The 27,429-nt window shown below is 40.0% G+C and overlaps 1 protein-coding gene, 3 non-coding genes and 1 pseudogene across 4 annotated transcripts in view; all 5 read left to right on the plus strand.

The window, feature by feature from the left end:
• LOC133527985 (dynein axonemal heavy chain 10) overlaps nt 1–27,429 on the plus strand; it is an 80,417-nt gene that overhangs the window by 1,657 nt on the left and 51,331 nt on the right. Inside the window, exons 2-37 of the mRNA XM_061865219.1 lie at nt 679–983; nt 1,183–1,392; nt 1,610–1,633; nt 2,460–2,576; nt 3,799–3,854; nt 4,176–4,406; nt 4,573–4,710; nt 5,062–5,132; nt 5,687–5,753; nt 6,298–6,392; nt 7,271–7,445; nt 8,795–8,941; nt 9,022–9,114; nt 9,419–9,609; nt 9,985–10,183; nt 10,924–11,051; nt 11,336–11,455; nt 12,215–12,359; nt 12,813–12,926; nt 14,506–14,686; nt 14,941–15,084; nt 15,770–15,852; nt 16,107–16,233; nt 16,712–16,954; nt 17,245–17,414; nt 17,934–18,121; nt 18,430–18,591; nt 19,004–19,204; nt 19,577–19,868; nt 20,142–20,300; nt 20,421–20,657; nt 22,061–22,195; nt 22,618–22,736; nt 23,054–23,202; nt 23,525–23,634; nt 27,214–27,392. Of these exons, the coding sequence (XP_061721203.1) occupies nt 679–983; nt 1,183–1,392; nt 1,610–1,633; nt 2,460–2,576; nt 3,799–3,854; nt 4,176–4,406; nt 4,573–4,710; nt 5,062–5,132; nt 5,687–5,753; nt 6,298–6,392; nt 7,271–7,445; nt 8,795–8,941; nt 9,022–9,114; nt 9,419–9,609; nt 9,985–10,183; nt 10,924–11,051; nt 11,336–11,455; nt 12,215–12,359; nt 12,813–12,926; nt 14,506–14,686; nt 14,941–15,084; nt 15,770–15,852; nt 16,107–16,233; nt 16,712–16,954; nt 17,245–17,414; nt 17,934–18,121; nt 18,430–18,591; nt 19,004–19,204; nt 19,577–19,868; nt 20,142–20,300; nt 20,421–20,657; nt 22,061–22,195; nt 22,618–22,736; nt 23,054–23,202; nt 23,525–23,634; nt 27,214–27,392 (5,505 nt within the window). The remainder of the gene's footprint in view (nt 1–678; nt 984–1,182; nt 1,393–1,609; nt 1,634–2,459; nt 2,577–3,798; nt 3,855–4,175; nt 4,407–4,572; nt 4,711–5,061; nt 5,133–5,686; nt 5,754–6,297; nt 6,393–7,270; nt 7,446–8,794; nt 8,942–9,021; nt 9,115–9,418; nt 9,610–9,984; nt 10,184–10,923; nt 11,052–11,335; nt 11,456–12,214; nt 12,360–12,812; nt 12,927–14,505; nt 14,687–14,940; nt 15,085–15,769; nt 15,853–16,106; nt 16,234–16,711; nt 16,955–17,244; nt 17,415–17,933; nt 18,122–18,429; nt 18,592–19,003; nt 19,205–19,576; nt 19,869–20,141; nt 20,301–20,420; nt 20,658–22,060; nt 22,196–22,617; nt 22,737–23,053; nt 23,203–23,524; nt 23,635–27,213; nt 27,393–27,429) is intronic.
• On the plus strand, nt 13,114–13,234 carry LOC133528017 (5S ribosomal RNA; annotated as a pseudogene).
• Nucleotides 14,203–14,321, plus strand: LOC133528015 (5S ribosomal RNA). Its single transcript, XR_009800935.1, has one exon. It is a non-coding gene; the product is annotated as a 5S ribosomal RNA (ribosomal RNA).
• On the plus strand, nt 18,628–18,746 carry LOC133528026 (5S ribosomal RNA). The gene has a single exon (XR_009800943.1). It is a non-coding gene; the product is annotated as a 5S ribosomal RNA (ribosomal RNA).
• Nucleotides 19,985–20,103, plus strand: LOC133528023 (5S ribosomal RNA). Its single transcript, XR_009800940.1, has one exon. It is a non-coding gene; the product is annotated as a 5S ribosomal RNA (ribosomal RNA).

Genomic DNA, 27,429 nt, shown 5'->3' on the forward strand with positions numbered 1-27,429 from the left:
GTACTATCTACCCAGTACCCACGCAGCAGCGGTGTACTGCGAAGGAAATCTGTGCCGTGCTGCATACGCAAGCAGTGTGCAACTTTCATGCCGACTTCACACAGGGGCAGAATAGTAGGGCAGAGCAATTGGAAATGGGAAGGAAGTGGATGTTACTTACGAGTAGTACAAGCGGACAGCGTCGACGCAGACGACTTTCATATTTTTAGTACGAGCTATTATTAGTCAAATCTCAATTTATAATATCATTCAAACTACCTACTATCTCACACCAACAAGACATCCATGGAGAATTTCATTGCCCTGCTCACCCCCGCAGCCAACACGCACAAATTGTATTAGTACTTTTCCGTCCACTCTACTAGGTAGTAGAGGAGTGGAGGATGTTGTAGGGTAAGGTTACCCTTCTGCCCTCGTGTAGATCGCATTAGGACAAAAGATAGCCAACACCGTATTATGTAACTATGTTCATGACTGCAATAAATGAAAGCTGTGAGTGGAGCTAGAGTTAACGGACCAAGCAAAGTTGCGCAAAGTGTGTATATTTTGTTTTTCTCTCATTATTGTAGACAGCTGTTTGTTGGAGAATCACTGTTTTTGAATACAGGCCAAAATTGTGCATACTGGGCTACATTGAGCAATTTTACAGGAACCATCCCCAATCCGTATTTCTTGCAGAGCCAAAGAGCCCAGCACCCTCACGGTGCAATCCATGGGCGTAGACGACTCCGTCGACCTGATCGACATCAGAACCGACCCTCGAGCTCTATGGATCAAGGACCGTATCACCTCTTTCATGGGTCTCACCGATGAGGACCTGTTCTATAACATGTTCGATGAGCCGGAGGTCACGGAGAAGTTTTCTAAGTTCATCGCTGCTCCAATCGGGCCTACGGAACTGGGGTTGGAAAAGAAGACGTTTTATATCACGAAGATTATTGTTGACAAGCTCATTCATGAAGATAAGGAGTTTACTGAATGGAGTAAGTTGGAAAGTCAACTTCAGATAATGTAAGCATATTTTGTAGGTCATCTATAGATTTTCACCACGTTGCTCAGTTCTAGACAATTGCCCAGCATGTTACAGCTGCCTTAAATAAAGGAAAGTTGACTAACTGCATCCAATAACAAGCTAGCGCAATGTTTCCTATAGGTAATCGTTTCATGTTTCCTAAATATCAGGACTCATCCCCCCTCCACCGCCTCCACCACCACCGCCCCCGCCGCCTACTAAGAAGAAAGGGAAGGGTAAGAAAGAGAAAGAACCAGAGCCACCAGCCCCTTCGCCTTCGGCTGACAAGCTCGATATTGCCAGCATGAAGAGTCTCAAGAGCATGAGGAGCCTTAGGAGTGTCAGGAGCCTTAAAACTCTTGGCTCTAAAAGCATGAAAGGTAAATAGAACATAGATAATTGTAATTGTTGTCTTCCCCGGGTAATTTTATGTTTTGTAACTATACCGAAGTTATGACGATGAGTAGCAATACCAAAATGAACTAATTCCCGATCGTACTCGTATCTCACGACTCAACGAAATACACTAGCTTACGTAACACTAAATTTGTATGGTATTTAATAACCACCTATCTCATATGTGTTATATGTTTTCAGGTCTTGAAGGAGAGTCTGGAGACGGTAAGAGTTATATTTAATAATGTCGGCAATCTTTTTTTTTCTCAAAGATTATTAACCCTAAGAAGTGTATGAACGTTTAAAACTTAGGTACTCTTCGAATTCACTATTATTCTTTTGATAGTCGGGATACCCTAATGTTACCGCCCCAGAAAATTATATGACGTATCGGTATACTCGTAGCATCCTTTCATGTTTTGAAGTAACTTCACTTAAACGGATTGGCGCGCCCATAAAACCTATGATCTTAGCGTGTGAGTGAGATTTTCTATTGTGACGTATTGTGATTAACACATTCACTGCCAGCGACCTGCTAGAGGGGTTTTTTGTTCGTAGACGCCATTCGCTACATTTGGGTTTTCCCGGGTGTCCTTCTGAATCCCTAACAACGTTTTTCCTAAAGTCACTTACCCTAACTGGACTGGTTTGTCCTAATGGGCACATGACCTAACGATCAATTGTCATAACGATTAATTTCCATAATGTAATGCCTAAGACTCATTTGTCCTAAGCATCTGTACCATAACTATCAAGATTCCTAATGTTTTTTACGATATTCTTCGAAATCCCTAAAAATGTTTGGTATAAAACAACATGTTCTAACTGTTTTGACCTAATGGCTATTGCCCTAATGATCAATTGTCGCTCGTAGCGCGTAGCTGACACTAAATGTCTTCAAGGTTTAATTAAATCCTCTACCGTGGTATCATCGTAATAATGATTTTTCTCCTAAAAACTTTAAATATGAGGAATTAGTAAGTTAGTTAGTAGGAATTATATAATTAGTGAGGAAGTAGAACTATTAATTACTACATTTGTGTGAATGTAGATATTGACAACACGGCAGTGGCCGGCATAGAAGAGAGCGAGACAGAGGGATCGGACCTCACTTTAATAGAGGAAGAGATGCCGTTGAAAGCAGAGGATTCCTACTACTTCCCGCCACGTAAGTTGTAGAAATTATCAAAGAAAAATATATTTCATAATTATTTTCATCCAAATCAAATTGAAAAGATCAAAACTAGTCGAAAATAATTATGATTTTTTTTATATTACGTCGTCGGCAAACAAGCATACGGCCCGCCTGATGGTAAGCAGTCTCCGTAGCCTATGTACGCCTGCAACTCCAGAGGAGTTATATGCGCGTTGACGACCCTAACACTCCGCACGGGGAAAATGTATTCCGCATACCACCCGGGTGCGGGGGGTGACCCGAGTGGTTATGTGGGACTCCCGTCTAGGCTAATGAGGCCCACGGTATACCCACTAAAAACCCCCCATATGCCACCTCGCCGCCTTATTGGTGGGGTTACAGGAACGCTTGCGTATTCATCCGCGACCCCACCGGCGGCAGCCGCCCGCGAGCGGCTCCTTCGCGAATGCCCGAAGGCCCTTCACGCTAGGCGCGCCAGATGGATCGACGCGCCTTCCTCCTCGGCCTCCGTCCTGCAATGTAGCGGACCTCCCCGAGCCCGCCACAAGGAGGCCACGGGCGCCAGAAAACTCCCCAACGCCCGGCGGCAGATGAGGTCCTTGGTTCTGCCGCAAACCACAACTCGGCTGCAGAGGACAGGGAGAACGGCACACCGTAACACCGACACTCCTCTCCCTCTGCAACCCCACCAACGCCGCTACAGCGGAACGGCCCCGCCAAGGTCGCAGGGGATAGGGAGAGTGGCGCATCGTGATACCATCACGCCTCTTCCCCTGCGACTCCACCTCGGCCGTCGAGGATAGGGAGCACGGCTCTCCGCAATACCGACACTCCTCTTCCTCGACGGTCCACCTCTAACGCGTCACAAGCGGGCTTACCAAGCCCACTTGGAGCGTCCTCCTCGGGCCAGCCCGCACCTCAAACAGGCTGGTCCTGGTTGCCTCTTCGCTTCACCGTGGGTGACCAAGCCAGGGTTACTAAGCCCCTCCACCACGACAAGGTGGGCAACCCGCGGAGGGAACACTCCGCACCCTCGTTGAACTTTGGCAACCTAACTCACCGGCAGCAATGCCAGGAACACAACACTATGAGTAGCGTCTAGTGTTATTTGGCTGCGGTTCTCTGTAATATGCTTGTTAAGAATGCTAAATTCGCGAAAGAGCTTTAAACTGTCGGTGTGATAAGTAAATATACTTATACATTTCATAAATATTGACAACTACTTTTTTTTCAGCACCCGAAGATATAGATCCGGAAATCGACGGAACTATCGAATATTATACAATTATCGTAAGATACTGTTTCTTTGTTTGGCACACTCAATGTTAATTATCTACCTACACATGCACTGTTAACGCTTTGAACGCCGCGCCTATAATACAAAACGGCATTGTAAACCTTAACGAAATGCTCGAAGATTGATATTACACTGTAACCCGCGCGCCATTTGACATTTTTGGCGGTCAAAGTGTTATGAATGAAGATATGTAATGAAAGTATTGGGTAATTTCTATCCCAAAATCCCAGCTCTAATCTAACACTACGTCTTTTTGTCGTAATCTACCATCTAGGACTAAAAATATATCCTCAACTACAATAATTCTTTACCAGAGACCAGTACCCCGCATCATCAAGTACCCAAAACTCGTGCCTATTTTCGGCGCCTTCACACCACAAGTGTCAAACCGCAAATGCCGCTACATATACTTCGTGAGACTGGCCCCTCATGGAATAACGCTGGCTGAGACCCCGCAAATTACCATGGCGACTATGCCGGAGAAGTTTCTGGTTGGACTGCTGTCGGGAAAAGTTCTTATGAGTTTGGGATTGCAGTTAAAAGAGGTACCTAGTTTATCCTTATGAAAGTCAATCTGAAACAAAGGATTGATTGATTGGAATAATTGTTTGTCGTATTTTGCATTTTTTTCGACAGCGATTTTTCGTGTTCTATACATCACACCCTGGCTCCACGACACAGAAGTTAAAAATTAGTTTCTGACTATTTCAGTCGTTCATACCGCTATTCAAGAGGCAGTTCCGAGAGATCTCCGTCGTGGATGAGGATGACGATGGGGCTCCGCTGACTCGCCAAGTGTCCTTCGCAGGGGGGCACGGGGATCGGGAGTCTGACGAAGGAGCTACACAGGTAATGTTCGCTTCTATTTAGTACCAAGTATCCTTTACCCGTCTAGAAATGAGTAATTACCAAGGCAAATGGAATTCTGATCAGTCAAAATAAAGATAAAGATTCCAAAATAGAATGGAACCCGACCTGGACTAGAATAATAGAATCAACCTGGTTCGGTGATAAAACAATGAAATATGACTAACTTTGTAATTTGTGTCGTGAATCCCAAAGTTTACACTGGAGTATTTTCGATAGAACTTCAAAATGTTTTACAGGCATGAGTGAATCAGCGGTGGTAGCACGGTCGCATTTTAGAATTTCATTTAAAGATCTATAAATAATACCCGCGACATTTTTTTCCGCAACTAGGTGAACTACCTTCGCCCTTCAGACTATCGCAGGATGTCGAACATAGCAAGAGGCGAAAATGCTGAAAAGAGGTAAATATGTGCCTTAGTCTTTCATCGTTCCAAATAATTACTTGTGGACAGACATTATTTTTTTACGTATTCAGGGAAAAAAATATATGTGGGACTAGCTTCTGTCCGCGACTTCGTCTGCGTAAAATGATCCTGTTGAAGATTGATACAAACTACATTTACTTTCATCTTTATCATTTCAGAAGGGATTTATAAAAAAAAATCTTATATGTGACGTTTTGTGTTGACTTCGTATATCGGCATTTTCAGAAAAATGTTTACCCTGTACTCTTTTTAAAAACGTAACATATTTTGGGCTATTTCTACTCAAAATCACGAGCACTATCGATTTAAGCAATAAAAAATGTGTCCCACTTTTAATTGTCTGTTTTGTAACGCAGTTAACAATACATTTTGTATGGACCGTTACAAAACTGATTAATAAATTTTGTATAGAAAATTAAGGATAATTGAGGCAAAACGGGTACATTTTTTTCTGAAACCCCCCAGATAATATAGGTGATCCTTCATATATAATATAGAAAAAGAATAAGCCAACTTATTTGTTGTTTCAGAATCAAAAGTATGCGTGCCGTGTCAGGTGTAGCTACTCCGCGGTCTACTAAATCAAATTTTGTAACCGTAAGTATGTTTGACTTTACGTTCCTTAAAGATGCCTCCCCACCGCAACACTGTGAGCACGGTAACATTAGATAACTCACCTAGTTGCTTATTGTTGCACAGTGTTGCTCAGCTGCTCCACTTAGCTGCAGTATCGATGCACCTTAAGACATCTCTTAGGTATCCTTACTCCTTACACACCTCAAAATCGTGATCGAGCTATTATTTAAGTTCAATCTTTTGTCCTTCTTTTTACTGCATCGTCGATTATGCCAATTTCATTTTAAAGATAAAGATAGTTTATTTTCCAAGTAGGCATATTATAATGCGATGAACGTCAAATAAATCTATGCTGGCTCTAACCCTACACCTCTGCCCGAGAAGATTTAAATCGCTCCTAAATTGTAGGTGGATATCCTAATATGGATCCTGCAAGAACCTCGGCGGCATTTTAGCATATTAAATAGTTATAATAGAAACAATGGAATAACTGAATCAGACACTGAGAGGTAATAATAGTTACCAAAATATTGTATAAACATTTTGGCGTATATTTTTTGCTTAGATTGACGAGGAAGGTGATCATATACCAACCCAGGGCAAGACTGCAGCTGACGAAGTCACAAATGATATGGCAGACCTCATCGGAATCGTCGACTGGTAAACACATTACATGTTTTTGTTCCTAGTCGCTTATATAAGAGGAAACATTAGTGGTCATTTTTTTCATACAAAAACGTTCTCGACATTTTCCTCTCTGAATTTTGACCCTAGACGAGATGAATAATTTGTATACGAGTTTAATATTACCAATACCTGTGTCCGTAAAGTATGATTTTTTATATATTCTTGTTTTTATAAGAACTAGTTTAGTTTAAAAGCGCCTAAAATGGCCAAATAAATGCGCCTAGCATACAAAATCGGCAACGATAATCTCAAAAATCAATTTTGTTCTCATTCCGTTTCCAAAGTTCTTTACGATTGTTTAAGTTTTTGAGGAGGAAAATGTCGAGAATAAAACTGTCAAAAAAGACAGATATATTACGGCAAGTGACAGAACAAGGAGTCTAAGGGCGTCTGCTAGCTGGCAAAGTTGAACGGAGCGGCTGAGCAGGTTAACGAAAAATAGTATGAGTAACGCTAACTGGCGCGGACGCGTGCGTGCGCCCGCTCCGTACTAAGCGCCACCTAGCGGACGCCCTAAGACGCTATTGTGGGACTAGTAGCGTCTTTTGAGCGTCGGCGCTATGAAAAATGGCGTCGCTGCGCAGTTGCGCCACTTGCGCCAACGTTACGTTGAGGAGCAGCCATAGACTTGAAGAGACGCCGATGTTCGAGATATTCTAGTGTGGGGTGGCTCTAAAAAAATAGCCCAACAAGTGTAAAAGTGGGTTTTTTTTATTTTTTTTATTAACCTTTTGATTTTTTTTTACTCAGATGCATTTATATAGAAACAAGACAGTTCAAGAAAATAACAGAGGAAATAATTTCACAGCACAACATAGGTAGCTACATTCTAATATTGCCTTTATTTCTAGGACCACAGAGCACATCGAGGGCGAGATTCACCTCCCCATGCCGGTAATTCCAGCTCTGCAGGAAGAACAAGTGATCCTGGACCTGAAAGACGAGGAGTTTGTGGATCAGCTCCAAGAGGCCGTGAACATGTGGGCGAACCATATCGATGAGACCATCAAGGCTTGTTTGGGAAAGGTATACCTTTGATTGCGAAAACTGAGCGAACCCAACTTACACTAAGCACTACAGAGGGCCTAACGCGAACCACGTTCGGCGTGTTGCCTCTCTGTTGCACTTGTAAATTCGTACGTAAGTGTGACAGGGAGGCAACACGTCGAACGTGGATCGCGGTAGGCCCTCAGATCTGCAAGCGGAAAGTATACAAAAAGTTTGAAAAGTTATCGGAAATCCCAGGAAAATATACGGGAAACAAAGGAAACTTTAAATTTGGAAATGGAAAATTTCGATTCCTATACAAAAATATAAGAAGTAACACAATTTTGGTGGTTTTTAAAATGGCACATCAGTACTTAGCACTGTAATTACAATACGCGATCAATCATGTTACCCTGCCTCTCCCTTCTACCCCATACTCCTAACAATGTCTTATTATACCGCCCTGAGTTAGGGCATACAGCACCTTGAATGAATTCCATTCATAATGTGTCCATACAATTTTACACATTAGATGCTAAGCACCATTTTTAGGGTTCCGTAGCCAAATGGCAAAAAACGGAACCCGATTTTGTCACAGCCACTTTATTCCGAAACTATAAAAGCTATACTGTTCAAACTTGGTAAGTAGATGTATTCTATGAACCGCATTATGATGTTTACACAAAAATAGAAAAAAAAAAAACAATAAATTATGGGGGTTCCCCATATTTAGAACTGAAACTCAAAAAATCTTTTTTCACCAAACCCATACGTGTGGGGTATCTATGGATAGGTCTTTAAAAATGATATTGAGGTTTCTAATATCATTTTTTTCTAAACTGAATAGTTTGCGCGAGAGACACTTCCAAAGTGGTAAAAAGTGTCCCCCCCCCCCCCCCCCGTAACTTCTAAAATAACAGAATGAAAAATCTAAAAAAAATATATGATATACATTCCCATGCAAACTTCCACCGAAAATTGGTTTGAACCAGATCTAGTAAGTAGTTTTTTTAATACGTCATAAATGGAACCCTTCATGGGCGAGTCCAACTCGCACTTGGCCGCTTTTTCCTTTGACGCCTCTTTTACAATTAATAAATTTAGTTAAGATAAGAGCATTTTCACATTGTACAATCCGATATGGGATATTTCGATTTCAGGTATCGAAAAAATTGAGTTCATATGAAAACGCTCTATGGGTACCTCAAAATTTGGTAGTGTATTATAGTTTTAATTATGTTTTTTTTTTTGGCAAACTGAGCGTAATGTAAAACACCGCAACTTTTAAGGATTCTCAGCATCACAAAGGATTGCCAAGAAGTCCGAAATATATCGTCGAAATATATAAATCTGACTTTAACCACAGTGCTTAAACATCATATTTTCAGACTCGGCAAGGTGACGGGCCGGTAGCCGAATACAGGTATTGGCGAGAAAGAGACGCAGATATTTCGCTGCTCGTGGAGCAACTGAAACAGCCGATGGTGGTCAAGATTATGGCACTGCTGCACAAGGCAAAGCCTAAGGCACTGGATGTAAATACCGTTTTATATTACTGTTTTGGAAATAATTATTAATATTAAAACGTACACTATTTTTTTAATTATACTTACAGAGTTTCATGCGTTATAAAGAGAATTTGCTTGAGCAATACAACCTGGCGGGAGACAACCTGAAGTTCTTGTCGACCTTAATGCGGTTCTTTAATGTAAGTACTACACTGAGCATCGGAAAATCACCACCGATATCGCATTTTATCATCTCTTCTGAACCCTGAGCTGGACGTAGATCTGCTTTTTTGAGGCCTACATCTTTTTAACAAAAGATCTGTTACCCGAGTACACCAATAGATCAATAAATAATATTCGTAAGTTTTTTGCAACGAGAAAAGGTATCCTGTCGGTTAGTTTAGTATTTTATCCGAAAAAGTACTCTATTTTCTCTGAAGTATGGTTAAATAGTTAAGTAGTTTGTTACATATAAAAGATGTGGCTTTATAAAATACTTTCTAGGTGATAGAAGATGATTCCCCCCTCACCCAAGTGATAGAAATGCTGCCAGAACTAGTGGAAAGCATTTATATGATGTGGGTGCTTTCCAAAGGATACAGAGACGATGATACCATGGTGCCGCTGCTTTCCAGGATATCCTGGGCTCTTAGCAACAAGTTGGAAAGATTCCTGAATGTTCATAAATTGTTTGAGTAAGTACCTATGCAATGACATTGCCTTAAGAAAGTTGTGGGTTCATTATATAAAAGTTCATAATAATATCACATCGTGGCTGTTGAAGTTCCAGCTTGGAAGCGGTTCCATGTTCTGCAACTTCTTCAAAACTTTACTACAAAACCGATTTATGTTGTGTTGTTAGATAACTGTCCGCGTGCAACGATTATATTGGAAATAAAATCGTTTCCAAGATTTTTCACTACGTTTGTTTTTAATTTTATATTTAGGTTGGAATCACTGTGTCATAATTGTCATTATTTGAGGTGCATTATCCTCTTCATATTAAGGTCATAACAAATTATTAAACCCAGCTTTAATTATGTTGCGTTAATGTTAATGTTATTCATCAGTAAATCCAACGAGGAAGTCCTCAGCATCTCCCGCGCCGGTCAGAAAATAATGGAAATGTGGCATTCCCTATACAAGGAGACGAGACAACAGATAGAGATGAGCGGGAAGGGGGCGAGGTGGGAGTTCGACCAGCCACTGCTGTTCACCACCACCGATTATATAGGGGAGGTGGCGAGAGATCTGGGGGATATTATACAGGTACTATAATACACTAACCTGGCTAGCAGAGGCAGTTACGGAAGGAGCGAGCCCCACATACCACCACCCTAATGGGCTTCCCCATTCCGGTGGTGAGATGCGTAAATGTATTTACCCCTGCCTCAAAAAAACAAGGTACTAATTTTTGTACATATTCCACAGTATGTATTAAACTTTCATTGATTAACTTAAGGTTCCAATTTAAAAACACAAAACAATTTGCTTCTGGATCTCAGGAGGCTAGATTATTGGGGAAAATGCGGATCACAAGCCACAAGCAATGGATATTTGACTGTGAGAATAGAAATGTCAAACATTTTTGTTAGCGGATTTTTCACGCGTATCAATTCTGCCTACTGGCACAGGCAGGTGGATTCTTACCTTCCTTTAATTTTAATTTGTTTCCACTATATTTCTGGAAATGTCCTTAAGCGATAAAAAAACAGCGTAAGTCCACCGACAACTATACAAGCCGGGTCATTCCTTCCTTTTTGACATATGCCAAAGACGTCAATTTACGCGCGCGGCCTCAGCCTAATTAACCTTCATGCATTACGACAACATTCAAGATGACGCGCCGGGCACGATATGCGCGGCGTTCAAAGACTTAATCCAAATGGAACAATGAGGGAAAATCGGAATATATAAGAGACAATTTCGTTTTTGGTAAACCACCAGGCCCATTTTGAAGATAAATATAAAACAAGCAAGGCGTATAAGCTAATGATCTCTATTTTTAGGTGTTGATAGACTTCGAGCGAATCTTCGGCCCGGAACTAGCGTCCATTATCAGCGACCCATCACAGATCGACGATGTCCGCAAACGTGTCAAGAATCTCGTGTTCCCGATCAGAACTATCGATTTCAGGTGCTAAACGCAACTAACGAACTGTTTGTAGTTAAGTTAAAACGAACAAACTGTGTGTGGTTTAGTTGTCAATAACCTGCACTCTCTTAGACTTAGCACACATCTGTTCTATAAAAGCCAATGTGAAAAGAGATCTTTCTTTTGTAACTCGCTTTCAAAGTTACCGCAAAACACTCCAAAATCGATGATCTGAATGTACTTGTTTGTGAATTGTGAGCTATATTGCACTTCTAACTATATAGACAACGATAGATAGTATAATTTTTTTCTTACTCGTCTTTCAGTGTGTTCGTTTACGACAACAAGGAGAACTGGGACGTCATCATGGGGGATTTTTGGACTGAAGTGCGCTATCTGGAGGAGGAGGCGAAGAATTATATCAATTCCAGCTTTGGGAATTTGAGGTGAGAATATCTATTAACTTAGATACCATTTCGTTCCTGAATGTGTACAAGCATTTTTTCACCACACCAGCTCATATACTATTTATTTTTAAACTGATGAGAAAGTTGCGATTTATCCACAAGAGTGGCAAAGTAATCTGATGCATTTTTTTATACTACGTCGGTGGCCAACAAGCATACAGCCCGCCTGATGGTAAGCAGTCTCCATAGCTCCAGAGGAGTTACATGCGCATTGCCAACCCTAACACCGCACCCTCGTTGAGCTCTGGCAACCTTACTCACCGACTGAACACAACACTATGAGTAGGGTCTAGTGGTATTTGGCTGCGTTTTTCTGTTAGGTGGAGCTGTTGGGCTCTGTTCTAGATTTGGAATGACATCTAAAATGCTATACCCTACCACACAAAGCGAGATGACATTCACAATCCCCAAACCTCTCTTAGTTTAAGGACATACCAGGGTCCCTTTAAGGACATACCAGGGTTCACGAATTTGAATTGTTTCCAAATTTTGGCTGGTGGAATGGACTTGATTTTAAAATGATAAATGTTTCATAAAATAACATTGATTTGGATTTTATTTTTAATGTGCTACATTTAGTATTTTCCTCGGGTTGGAATGGTCAAATTTTTGGTGTTTAACTCTGTAGCAGTCTGTTTAACCTTCATACAACGTTTAAGACTCCACTCCACTTTTCGAACCACTCGCTATTCTAGTTAAGCGGTAAACCTTATAACATAACTAACTTTTCTTTTTCAGATCATCGGAAGAAGCCCTCGACGTACTGCTGAAGTTCCTGGAGTTCGACACGCGGGAGTCCATCCGCAACCAACTGGTGACAAAGTTCGACTTTGTGATGCGCCAATTCATCAAGGAGCTCACAATTATCGAGGATACCTTTACGGTGACTATTTTTTTTAACAGCTCCATCTACTTCAAGTGTTAAATAGCAATATTTCGCACAACTATATTAGTAGTACATATTTACATAATATAGTAGTATTTATTCCTTTGTCTGTTGATGTATTTTCTCTACCTGGGATGCAGGATTTTCCTAGTTCTTGTAAATGTCATCAAAATACGTACATTTTAAGATATTATTAACCTAATGTAAAATGTGTAATTGTTTTATAAATAAATAAAAAACAAAATATGCTTGCACTAAAAAAGCTTTTTGAAAATTGTGACATGCTCAGCAAAAGATAAGTATTGGCATCGCCAAAGATGATGGCATCGTAGGATTACTTTTTTTTACTGTAGCTTCTTATAAAAAGCTAAACTGTACCTGAATTTTAAATACCTATTTACCCCGGCCGGCCATTTATTTCCATGGGTGTAACACATTATAATTTTCTAGCGATTCCGCAAGAATCCTCCTTTACTAAGGAACCACCCGCCGAGCGCTGGCGCCATCTACTGGGCACGAGCGTTATTCAACAAAATGAAACGTCCAATCATGAAGTTCCAAACGGTAAGTCACGTGATATAAAGGAACGTTAGTAGGTAATATTCGATCATTATGTCGCCAACGTCCACGAGGCCCCACCCCGACGACCCAGCCATATTCATGGCTGGCGGTTTGACACCGCTGCAGGGGGCCAACGCCCCGAACAGCATCCCCAATCCCCTGAGGGGGAATTGAGAAGACGTCCACTGCTGCCAACGTCCATACCACGTTGAATACACCGGTTCTCGTCCGATCACCGAAGTTAAGCAACGTTGGGCGTAGTCAGCTTGGATGGGTGACCGACCGCCTGGGAGCACTACGTGTCGTTGGCTTTTTGATTACTTTACTATAATAGTGTAAGATTAATAATATACTTTTACTTATAGGATATTTTTAGGGAAGGAAACAACGGAACCCTTATGGGGGTCCCTAACGCCAATGACCTTCGATCTGAATCCCTTAGTTTTCTAATGTTTTTGTAGCTTATAATATTTACAACAAAAAACTCGTTTACTGCCCGTAACTTTTGTGTTAATTAGTTTAAAATCAAAATCTCTGACCAGTCGTCGAAGACGAACCCAAATGAGTAGATTTCGTACATGTAAAATCCTTCACAGCAATCGAGTAATAAAAAAAGGGTTACTTTAGACAATGTTCAAAAAATATATACAAAATAAGTGTTCATTTCTTTCATAATCCGGCAGACCAGAATGGAGATAAAAGATTAAAGAACCGATAGCCGTTTGTCTTGGAATTCTATCTATAGTGCGAATGTAGGAGTAACGACTCAAAACTAGTCAAAAATCGATGTAAACCGCGGGGAGCCCCTTATAGGGTCACTTTGATATATGTCCGACGTCCGTCCGTCCGACCGTCCGTCCTTCTAAGTTAACGTAAAAAAATGATACGGAATACGTTTATGCCGCAAAAACCGTATAGATACTTATATTTCGACACTTTCAAAGGAATCACAATTTAAAGTTTACTTTAACCAAGAACTATTAAATTTGGAAAGTAGTAATATCGTCTTACACTACATGTACAGGGAACAATCTGAAAACAATAAATTTCTAAAAAATAAAAGATATGTTAAATATGAACGGAACGGAACCCTGGGTGGGTGAGTCGGACTTTGCACTAGTCCGGATTTTTAAATATCATGCTTATACAATTTTGTGTACTTAGTAAATTACCTATGTTCCAATTTTATATTTTTAGAATTATGTTCACAATACGTGATTAGTAAGAGTAGGTACAGCTTATTGAAGAATGCTTGTTCATAAATTTCATTTCTCATGTCGCCAACGTCCATACCACGTTGAAAACACCGGTTCTCGTCCGATCACCGAAGTTAAGCAACGTCGGGCGCGGTCAGTACTTGGATGGGTGACCGCCTGGGAACACCGCGTGACGTTGGCTTTTTGATTACTTTACTATAATAGTGTAAGATTAATAATATACTTTTACTTATAGGATATTTTATATTAGTTTATTATAATACCTATCAACAATTTATATGGGCTAATATGAATAATGATGAGTTTACTATTAACCATCATTATGAATGCGTCCATAAAATCAAGAATATACATTATCATTTTAGGTCCCTGAATTAAATGAATGCGAACAAAAAAAGGAAGCATTTCTACAATACAAAAACATGTCCAAGGTCATCAAAGACTATGAGAACGCGAAATATAAAGAATGGGTGTCCATCTCTTCAACCTTTGTCGACAATGTCATGAAGAAAAACATTCTAAAAGTTGAATTCAAAAAGGAAGACGGTAGGATCATGATTCATGACTCTCTTGTAGTTTTTATTTTTGTATTTTTTATGATTTTTACCATTTTTGCGTGAGTATAACAACAATCATGTATTTTCAAGCGGATTACTTCGAGGATATAGGTAAGTTCTATTTGTATCATTTCCATGCCATCTTCTGATTATAATTATCATCAAACATCATTCCAAAATTGAATTGAAAGCACGTTGAAAGTAAATTATATTTAATAATTTTCTGATAAATACCATTCACAGAACCCGCGTCATCTGGCGTGCCTGGAATGAAACTGACAGCGGCGGGCCGAGCGCATGTCAAAAAGAAACAATCCAGTCTGGAACTGCGACCGGCAGATGTCGTGAATAAGCAAATCGCTGAAAAACGGAAAAGAGATAAAGCCCGTAAGTCACAATAAAGATTAACTGTAAATAATTATAAGGAAAAACAAAAACAGTACCATAATAAGTAACAAACATAAATTTTAATCTCTAATACTATTTCTTTCGTTTGTCACGACTGTCGATAGAGAACGCTAGTAGTGTCAGGTTGTTTCTAGAAAACATTATTTGTTTACTTGGATTCATTTCAGTTACTTAAATTACAGGGATATTTCATGTTTATCAATGTTCGAATTTTGGTTTTAATCAAATTTAACTCTCTGTTAGGTCAAAATTGACAAATAGTAATTAAAAAGGTCTCAAAATTATTAATATCATAAATAAATAATATGGTAATCCCACAACCCGGATTGTTTTATTTTAATGTGTGATATTTGTTAGATGAACACTACTAGTCTCAGATTTTTATATTTTATTTCGTCATTATCATATAAATTTAATCATAGACAGATAGTTTATAGTTATAAACCAAATAAACAAGTACATATAACTGATGATAATTAAACAGTTTCGTTTTTTTTATGCATATTTTCTTTATTGTAAATATCTAACTAGCTGTAATATTGCTAGATGGCACTAGTAGTATCAGGTTTTTCTGTTAGATTTGGTCATTGTAACGTAGTTTATAATATAAAATGGGTTATTATTTAAAGAAATCGATAACATGCACTCTTATTCTAATTTACAGTTATGTTAATGAGGTTACCCGGTCAGCATTATGAAAATGTGAGATCGCCGAGCTCTGCCTCACTACTTGCCAAAGAAGGATTGGTAATTCATAATATTGATATACATTTTACTTATTACTCGCTTTAAAAAATATGTGTTAAATAATGTTGAACCTCTAAATAAAGCGATATACATAGTTGAATACTTTTCAGACTATTTTATTGGCTCCAAATACTATTGTTTATTTTTAATATCGGTAGTTAGCATTACTAATAACAGATGGCGCTACTAGTCTAGCCATGGCCCACCAGCAGTGGCGCCAACATTTTGTACCAATATATGTATTCTCACAACAGATGGATGTGACCTGGCGAGACCTGACCGTGCACAAACTAGTCCAAGAATACGACTTGGAGTTCCATCCTCAGCTGGACAAGGACCTGTTCCTCTTGATACGTGAGGCTGAATTGATGGAGCAGCTGGGTTAGTAGCCCGTTACACATATTTGACCGGGGTGCATGTTGCAAAGTAACTTGATAAATTAAGCCATTGATATGTTTAGAACTGAACTCAAATAATAAATCAAGCTTGTCAAAAAGTTACATTTAAATCGGCGACCCAGAGGGTGTTTATTAGGGGGTGGGATCGCCAAGGGCGCCGCTCGTGCAGAGATTTCGGTTTTTTTTTTTACTTAGTACTAAAAAGAAGGGTTCTTTAACCTCATCCAAGAACACCTAACGTTGTCACGAGAAGTCGTGCCCAGTGCCCACTCTACATCCCCACCAAGTATCATTCGCTCTTTCAAGCAAGATTTAGGTACCTACGTTAATATCTATGGGGCTTGACTTGTAATAACGTTTTTGTATTTTATATTATCTCTAAAGGTTAAAGGCTCCGGACTTAGTCCTAAAAATTAGTGCAAAAGATGTATTCCGTTTTATGTAACAAGTGGGGCTTTCAGGTTTTGACCTCCCACCCAACATACGCGACGTGTCAATGCAGAAAGCTCGCATCTACTACGAATTGGAAGCCCTGACTGAGGTCATATCCATGTACAACAAAACGACGTCATCCCTCAGTCTCTCGGAGACGTTTCTCATGAAGCGCCATCTGTTGGATATGGAGCGACACGTTATGCCGGGGTTGACTAGACTGAATTGGAATGCGCTGGGAATTAATGACTACATTAAAGACATTAGTAAAGGTAAATTAAACGCTAGCCCTGTTTTTATAAGTATATTATAAAAAGTAACTTACCTACTACTTGTCGGGAAACGTTACTTACGATTACGAAGCGACATATTTTACCAAGTTCGACTGAAAGTGCTGCTGATTAAAATAAATATTTAAATTAATAAACACATACAAGATTTCTAAATTCTATTCGCCAACATCCATACAATGTTGAAAACACCGGTTCTCGTCCGATCACCGAAGTTAAGAAACGTCGGGTGCGGTCAGTACTTGGATGGGTGGAACATTTTGATTTTTCAGGTGAGAAATCCTTGAAAGCTGTTTACCAACAATTGAAAATGGTTGAGAAAGAGATCGTATTTTTGATGCAGCAGTTGGAGATGTTTGATTTATTCCCGGTACTTAAGCCAAAGAATTATATTGATCCGGTAACGAAACAACCAGATGACACGTGGCTTTATCCTTGCAAGGTAATTATTGCTCTATAAAACAAATGGTGGTGGCTGGTATTTGGGTAACATATGTACCTACCTGTACCTATTTACATAGTTAAGTGTACTGTCTTTGAAGCTGATACGAATCTAAAGAAAGCTAACGCTGTTTGGGCTCTAGGACATCAAACAAACATACAAACGTTCATAAAATTTTACCCTCGTATCGAATACACTATCGAACATTCAATCAAAATACAAACGTTACTTGAAATGGAAACCTATCGCAAGAATCGCATTCTTAGAAAAAGTTTTGTCCTACCTTTCATTTTCTAAATTTTCATTTGACCGAACGCAATTTAAAAAAAATATGGACAAACTTTACAACTATTTGGAACGACGGAGACCTAACCGTATTTGGTTTAGGCTTATTAAAATCGTCATGATTAATACAGTATTTATTAGTAAACGAACCAGCAGATGGTCAAAAATTGCCGATAAAATGTTTGTATCAAAAATGATTTGGGTCAAAAATTGTGAACAAGTACTCTTGCACAGACATACTTCGTGGAGGTTTCCCACGAGCGCCTGGAGCGCATCGCTCAGCTATCACGCATCTACGACCGCATCGGGCCCATACTCATGAAGTTAGAGTACCTGATTCTGGGCTCCAGCACCGGCAAGTCTGACGTGATGGTCCAGTACTACGAGTACTGGGAGAAGTACATCTTCAAGGGGCTTGTTAAGTACGTAATCTTTACCTGCTTCGGTAGTAAAGTCTTAGATGATAAGGAGGGGCAATTAATCAATATTAAGACGCGTAGATGGCGCCGTATATTATGCGGTTACTGAAGTTGTTTCCAATCTAGAGGCCTTACCGCGAAAAACGAAAATCAAAATGTCGTTATCTTTTCTATCTATCGCACGAATATGGAAGAGTGAAAGAAAGGCAGGCAACGAAATTTCGATTTTAGTTTTTCGATATAAGCCCTCAGTTAACACAAAACTTACATTTATATGACAACATGTATTACTTCATATGTTTGAATTTTAGGCTTACCCTTGAGAACCTGGAAAGTTTCCAACAGCAGCTTAGCGATAAAATCCCTATGTTCCAAGTGGACGCCATGTTAGTCCCGCCAGACATCACCATGCGACCCACGCCTCCTGAAGTGTGCAACATATTAGGCTATGACATCAGACATTTCTTCAATAGGTAACGATAATGTAGCATTATTTCAGGATCGCTTTCGCCAACGTCCACACCACGTTGAATACACCGGTTCTCGTCCGATCACCGAAGTTAAGCAACGTCGGGCGCGGTCAGTACTTGGATGGGTGACCGCCTGGGAACACCGCGTGTCGTTGGCTTTTTGCTTTACACATATTTTTTATTGCTTTCCGCTCTAAATCGGTGGTTGTCATATGAGTGAATCCTTAATATACTAAATTATCTCTATCTCAGTTTATTCGTCAGACCTTCTTTAATTTGAACGTTTTCCAAGTCAATATTTAAACATTACTTTGTTCGATATTTTAATATGCTGGGCTGTTTTTATATCAAAACATGTTTTGTACTTGTTTAAATATCTACTGTAACATTAAATTGTTTGTTTTTTCGTTTCCAGGTTAACATCGTTTCCCCGCTGGATGAAGAAAACCTGCCTGCCATGTGCCCCTCAACAAATAAAGGAAGCCACAGGGAATGAGTTCTACGTATTTTCGTTCTTTGAAGACATTCTGAGGGTGATCTCGATCAATGACATCACCCTTCTTATCCAGGACACGATCTATCGGTTGACGCAGGACATTAATAACTATATACAAAAGTAAGGGTTTTTACGACATTCAAGCTATTTTTATGGCATCTTTTAGGTATCATTTGTTAAAAAATTATCGTATTGACACCATACACAAAATACAGAATTTAAAACCTCATATTAATGTTGTTCAGTCTGAGAGTACTCTTGTTTGTCATAAAGGTGCAGTAACGATGCTTTCCTTTTTAGAAAAACAAATGTAAGTGTGGAAAAAAATTAAAAATTGCATCACAGTGAAAATGATAAAACCTCTCTGTCTCTTTGTCTCGGTTTCCATATTAATTTACTTGTTGGAAAAGTCAACACCGTTTTAATGATGAGAAGATTCGAACTTTTAGTTCTTTCAGTTATTAACTCCTAAGGCGTTATTATTATTAACAGGTGGCATAAATACCAACACCTCTGGGCGTATGATAAGAACTTATCCTGCGAAAAATACATACAAAAACACGAACAAATACAGAAATACGACGAAAAGTTCTTCTTCTTCGAAGACATTATAGCGGACTTAGACGCGCATGTCAAATTTGTTGATATTGGTGCTATAAGAGTTAATTTGAGACCCATTATACGACAAATACAAGACCACGCATTAGAGTGGAAACAATGTTTGGGGAACAGTATTGCGACGAAAACTAGAATGAATATGCAAGACTTGAAGAATCAAATTGAGGTTAGTCACGAACAGATACGGTATTGGTATAAGTTTTATTAGGGCACATCACGTTGTCAATTTATTCACACATATTTAAATAATCTAATATATTAAGTAATTTCAGTTCATTATTCGCCAACGTCCATACCACGTTGAATACACCGGTTCTCGTCCGATCACCGAAGTTAAGCAACGTCGGGCGCGGTCAGTACTTGGATGGGTGACCGCCTGGGAACACCGCGTGTCGTTGGCTTTTTGCTTTTATTACCAGTTTGTAATTTTTTTTTTCAGGGTTACCGTATGACGATGAATATGAATATTAAAGGTCTTGAAGACTTTAAGTTGGTGATGGCGACTATTGCGATGGTACAGCAGTATACCATTACAGCCGAAGTCAAGTATAGAGGAATGCAGGATATTTTTAATATGCTGAGACAGCATGGGATTGATGTAAGCCTACCCCCAAATTCATTATGAGCTGCACTAAAAATTAGGTCATTCATATCATTCTCTAATGTTCTATACTTTCTGAAAGAAAAACCAAATTGTAACTAAATCTGTGTAACCCAGGTATCAGACGAGGACCTCCAATTCGCCAAAAACCTCCAAGCATCATGGGGCACGCTGTACCAAACATCCCTCTTCCGTGGCAACACACTTGAACAGACTAAGGAAAAATTCTCCAAACTGAACGTGATAGAGATCGCCAACTTCCTGAAAGAGCTCGACGATTTCGTGGAAAAGTTCGATGCGGAGGGACCGGCGACCGTGGGGGAGGATATGGACAAAGGACTGTTGCTTATGGAGGTATGGTATTCGAATATCTTCCGTCATTATAGAAATCACATTTTTGAGGAGGGAAATGTTCTACCTGATTGGACTCATTCTTGATCGACAAATTACCTCAGTTTTTAAATATATATAAGTAGCATAAGTTATAACACCACACTCACATTGAAACGACGACGAACGCAAGTGTATCATTGTGGTTCATTGTTATTCTAATCGCAGCAAGTCTGTGTACGGTTGCTTGCTAGCTCAGAGCAGTGCTTGCTAGCTTACAATATGTTCTTAAAGAAGTAAGCGGAAGAATGTGAGCGGCATGTGTGCCTACCGAGAGTTGGTATTTACTCTTTCTCGGAGCTCCCAGATAAGTAGATTGTAAACTATTGAACAGAACTGTCAACATCGTTAAAGTAAGGAAACTAAACAACGCTTGGGTATGCGCGTTAGAAGGAGTATCATCATCAGAACAATGTGCCAAAATTATCTGCCAGCCTAAAATAGTTTAACGAATACAGATTTAGTACAGCTAGATTCAAAAGGATCTGCCACAGATGTATGGTTTTACATACAGAGCCATATCTTTTTTGAAATGCTATAAAAGATTAGAGAATGGTTATTTTGGCGCGTAGTCTCATTGTTACACTAAGCAAGTTTGCCTCTCATATACACCCGTGTTTTTTTTCTTATTTCCGTTAATTTTAAGGGTGCATTCTTGAGCTTAAATTAAGTAACTTCCTCAAAGACACCGGTATTCTAATTAACTCCATTTCTTATTTTTATCTTATAAGGCCCTCACTAGCGTATACACTTGCCTTAGGGCCTGTTTACATATTGATTAGTGTCTAGTACGAGTGTGTACATTTGCTACTAAACGTAAATACTATCTCGGACGATTGATGTTCGAAATGACAATAGTTTTCAATTGTTTGGTTGAATTAAATGTAATGCCCGTGTTACAACAGCGCTATATAAATAAAATAAATATTATAGAACATTATTACACAAATTGACTAAGTCCCACAGTAAGCTCAATAAGGCTTGTGTTGAAGGTACTTAGACAACGATATATATAATATATAAATATATATAAATACTTAAATACATAGAAAACACCCATGACTCAGGAACAAATATCTCACTAGGCCAAACCGGTCGTCACAACAACAACATGCAACATTTAATTACTTTTTATAAAAATATTTTTTTGTTTTATAATTAATTATGCCATTTAGTTTCCTTGAACGTACTCACCCATACCCCGGAGTTAACGGAATTCAACACACACATCACACACACAACACAACACACACACACGAACACGACACGACACAGTATAGATAAGGAAATAGGAATCAGTGGAACACTTAACCTCAAGGAAAAATGTGTGTGTCATCGATTTGACTTTCTATACCTTGATGCTACAGGAGTACACAAAACACTTCGACGAGCTAGACGGCAGGAAGAAAGCGCTGCAGGCGGCAGAACAGTTGTTCGATAATCCCCTCGCAGACTTCTCCAACTACAACCGCGCCAAGACGGACTTCCAGTACATGGAACAGGTACTTGCTAAACTGTTCGTACACGGCGGGGTTTTAATTCACTGGAAAAAATCAAATCGAATTTTGAACTATAATTACTATAATTAGGAATAAAAGAAGGTTCCAAATTCAAAACTGCGAAAATGACTCTGGAACTTAGAATGCTATGACTTAGGCACCGTAAAGACTCTCGTGTAGGTAATCAATTATTACTGTAGTAACGTCGAGATTTCAACTAATTATCTGCCCATTTTGCCTGTTTAATACGAACGCTTGTATTCGTATATTAGATTTTATTTTCCGTTATGATGACATTGAATTCATTGCTGTGTCATTTTCTAAGCAGTAATTTAGGGAAAAAATCATTTTCGATTACTCTCTACGAAATTCACTCATTCTGTGTGCGTGTGTATTCGTCATGTTAGCGTATTATTTGTTGGCAGGTGTACAAGATATACAAGGCGCAAAAGAACGCAAGGGAAATATGGGCCAAGACCCTCTGGGTCAATCTGAACCCCCAGGCCTTGGTTGACGGGATCGAGCAGTTCTTTAAGGAGTACAGGTTCGATTTATCCCCTTTACGTACGTAGTGAATAATCTCTTACTGCTAGACGGAATGTTTTATCCGTCAGTGGAGAGGTCACTGGCTGACACAAATATGATGATAATGGTGATGATGAGAAGAAAAATAAAACTTTGTATATCGAAACTGCAGGGGCGGCCCCTGGAGCGGTGCGACAGCACCGGCAGTCATCATTAACATCATCCAAGGGTGCTAAATAAAAACCAAAAAGGTCGATAGTTTTAAGGGATTTGAGCTGTCGTTGTCTGACAATATGGTGCCTACGCTTTATTTGAACAAGACACAATTTTACCCAGGAAACTAGCTAAACCGGTGCGCCTCAGCCCTACGGGCCTCCAGCTAGACTTGAAGATGAAGCAGTTCAAAGGTGTCGTACCGCTCATGGTGTCTCTCAAGAATGAAGCCATGCGCGAGCGGCATTGGAAGGAGCTCATGCACAAGACTGGTATGATCTTTTTCGTTTCTCATGCTCTATGAGTGGCTCATTGCTTATCTATGAAGCAGGCTGAAAGTGATATGTTTCTGCCCTAGGGTGTTTTAATTATTTAGGATAAAGAAAGATTGGGTTCTAAATATATTTGTTGTATAATAACATTCTGATATTTAACTCCCGATTCCATAAATAACGATCCTTTTACCTAAAATGTTAATATTACCCTCAACAAGTACGATAAGTTTATTCTTAGTCATGTTTTATAAACGACAAATATACGTTTGTTCAATCCTAAGCTCCAGATAAACCTTATGTTCGTCTTTTTAACACACAGGGCAAACATTCGACATGTCCCCCGAACGCTTCACACTAGAGAACATGTTCGCTATGGAGCTGCACAAGTACCAGGACGTGGCTGAGGAGATTGTCAACCATGCCATCAAGGCAAGTATCCTCATGTTCGTCTTAACACACAGGGCAATCATTCGACATGTCCCCCGAACGCTTCACATTCACACAAGAGAACATGTTCGCTATATATGGAGCTGCACAAGTACCAGGACGTGCATGGCTGAGGAGATTGTCAACCACTCCATCAAGGCAAGTATCCTCATGTTCGTCTTAACACACAGGGCAATCATTCGATATGTCCCCCGAACGCTTCACATTCACACTAGAGAACATGTTCGCTATATATGGAGCTGCACAAGTACCAGGACGTGCATGGCTGAGGAGATTGTCAACCACTCCATCAAGGCAAGTATCCTCATTTTCGTCTTAACACACAGGGCAATCATTCGATATTTCCCCCGAACGTTTCACACTAGACAACATGTTCGCTATGGAACTGCACAAATACCAGGACGTGGCTGACGAGATTGGCAACCACGCCATCAAGGCAAGTATAGTTAGCGCCGGTGCGTGAGGTCCGCTTGAGGCGGCCTCCAGCTCCATGGATCACCAGGGACGTTAGGATGGCGATGACGAGACGTGACAGGGCTTTCCGCAAATACAAAAGTCATCGGTGCGACGAGAACTGGCGTTTCTTTAAAGTGGCCAGAAATCGCTGTAACCATATGGTGAGGGCCGCTAAACGCCATTACATACACGATAACGTGTCGACTTCATCTGTAGCGGATACGTGGCAATTCTTAAAATCACTCGGCGTAGGCAAACCTAAAACCCATTTCGATCCCTCGTCTTTCTCTTTAAATGAACTTAACGCCCATTTTTCCAACACTACAATGTTAAGCTCAATAGTTAAGTCCACACCCCCCTATCACATATAGCTTCACTTCCGTCTCTCAATATTTCTCCATTCACTCTCACCCCAGTCACAGACGAGGAGATCCGGAAGATAGTTGGCACAGTAAAATCTAAAGCCGTTGGCCACGATGACATTGGATGAGTTATGGTAATGCTTACGCTAGAATATATACTGCCTGTACTCACCCACATCATCAATTTTTCCCTTCAATCTGGGGTTTTTCCTTCTTCTTGGCGCAAAGCCTATGTTCTCCCGCTTCCCAAAATCTCTAACCCTAGCAGCCTCAATAATTTCAGACCTATTTCAATTCTTCCTTTCTTCTCCAAAATTCTAGAAGTGGTCGTCCATAACCAGTTCTCTAAATTTATTTATTCTAATTCCATGTTGTCTATTTACCAGTCCGGTTTTCGTACAGGACATAGTACCAGTACTGCGCTTCTGAAAGTCACGGAGGATATCAGGGTTGGCATGGAATCCTCAAAAGTCACGGTACTGGTACTTATTGACTTCTCCAACGCTTTCAATGCAGTCGATCACGACCTACTTCTCGCTACCCTTTCTCATCTTGGGATCTCTTCGGCTGCGTCTGCGTGGTTCGCATCATATCTCACCAACAGAACTCAGGCTGTGCGTGCTGGTCAATGCTTCTTGGGGTGGTGTGATTTGAATGCCGGGGTACCGCAAGGTGGCATCCTCTCTCCTCTTCTATTTTCGGTTTTCATCAACCACATTACCTCGGGAATCAAGGGCGCTCACCATTTGTATGCAGATGATTTGCAGTTGTACACCCAAGCTGATATTATAGACATCAACTCTGCAATAGCAGCCATCAATGATGACCTGAACTACGTAGCTGATTGGTCAAATCACTTTGGCATATCTGTAAATCCATCTAAGTGTCAGGCCATCATTGTGGGGAGCCCGCGTCAACTCATGAATCTGGACACCGCTTCTGTAACACCGATAATGTTTAATGGTTCCACAATACCTGTCTCAAGCCAGGTTAAGGATCTCGGTATTATAATCGACAGGCATCTATCTTGGGACGGGCAACTTTCGGAGGTAAGTCGAAAGGTCACTGGTACTTTACGCTCTCTCTATCCCTTAAAAAACTTTCTCCCAGTATCCACCAAAAAATTACTTGTACAGGCACTAATACTACCGATCATTGATTACGCTGATGTGTGCACAACGAACATCTCTCAGAATTCACTTAACAGGCTCGATCGCTTGCTCAATAATGGCATACGTTTTATCTTCGGTCTGCGCAAGTACGACCACATATCTCATTACCGTCGCCAGCTTAACTGGCTCCCTATTCGTCAGCGTAGGACTCTCAGAATTCTTTGTTTGCTTTTTTCAATACTGTTCGAGCCTTCTGCTCCCAGTTACCTAAAATGTAGATTTAGCTTTGTAACCCCTCTCCCGGGTTGTGAACTACGTTCCTCCCGCTCTCTTAAACTCTCGGTAATCCCTCACCATAGTGGTTTTCTCTCTTCTTCCTTCACCGTACAAGCAATCCGTCTTTGGAATTCGCTCCCTCTGGCGATCAGACAGGCTCCAAGCAAGTTAACTTTTAAACGTTTGCTTTATAACCACCTGCTAAGGCAGGCGTAGTGGGAATTAGTCGGTAAGTAACCCATAACGCACGTGCAATTGTATGTATATGTATCTATCCTTGTTTATCCATATATATGTATATATTTATGTACTCATAGTCATAAGGTATAATGAAACATACTATAGTATTTATTTAGAAATTTTATTTCGCTTAAAATTTACGGTTTTTTTGTTTGTTTAATTCTCACTGCACCCACCTTGAAGTTTCTCTGTTTTGCCTTATGGTTGACTGGTAGAGAATGCCTATTGGCATTAAGTCCGCCTGTTGTACTCTTTTTTATGTGCAATAAAGTTTAAAATAAATAAATAAATAATAGTTATTAACGTGCCCAGAGGTGCTTTCCAAAATTGCGAAATTTTACACATGGGATAGTTTCAAAGACTTCATACGTTTTTGTATGTGGAAAGAAAGTTTCCGAAAAATAAAATTGAAATTTGTTTGAAAATTGTATTAAACTTAAAACTAAACACTGGGTATTTAAGCGAAAAAACGTATAGGTACTGATTACATACGTGCGTGTATGGTATAGACGTTAAATGTGGTTTCACGCAAGTATTTCTAGTCACTTGCGTTCCACGACATGTTGACCCGTATGTTTAAACCGTAAAATTAGTTTAAAGTTATAGTATGATGACTCACGACAGTTTAAATTCGATTATGGAAGTTATAAATCGTGATAAATGTCCTAACATGTCCTAATATGTCTGGCTGGTGGCTGGGCCGATTATGAAAGACAAGTATTATACGGTGCATGACCAGAAATTGTGGGGTAGTCTCATTTCTCCACAAATCCACGCTTTGCGCAGCACACATACTCCCTTTCCTAATACTTATGCTCAAAATTTCACGTAGCTCTTATTCAGACTGTATTTTTATCAGAAAAATCATCCAGGCGTTTTCGCTTAGAAATATAAGTAGGTAGTTTATAGCACCACAGAAATTAAAACAAAAAGTGGCCATATTTCCTTAACCAGTAGGGCTAAGATGGTCGGCCCTTTACCATTTGTCACCATGCCTGTCGCGTTCTAACAAGTATATATGGGTGAAAGTGACGCATGACATTACAGGAGTTAGAAATGCGACCATAATACCGCTCCGGTATCTATTTTATTCATATCGCGTCTTTTATTTACAGGAGTTGGCCATAGAACGCGGAGTGAAGGACGTGCAAGAAACGTGGGCCAACATTCAGTTCACGGTAGCGCGCCATTGGAACCGGGGCGAGGATCGCGGTTACACGCTCAACCCTTGCGATGAAATTATAGTCAAAGTTGATGATGATTCCATGTCGCTGCAGAGCATGGCTGCTTCACAGTAAGTCGACTATAGTTTGTTTTTTTTTTTACTATAA

This window comes from Cydia pomonella, chromosome 18 (assembly GCF_033807575.1).
Source record: "Cydia pomonella isolate Wapato2018A chromosome 18, ilCydPomo1, whole genome shotgun sequence".
NCBI lineage: Eukaryota > Metazoa > Arthropoda > Insecta > Lepidoptera > Tortricidae > Cydia > Cydia pomonella.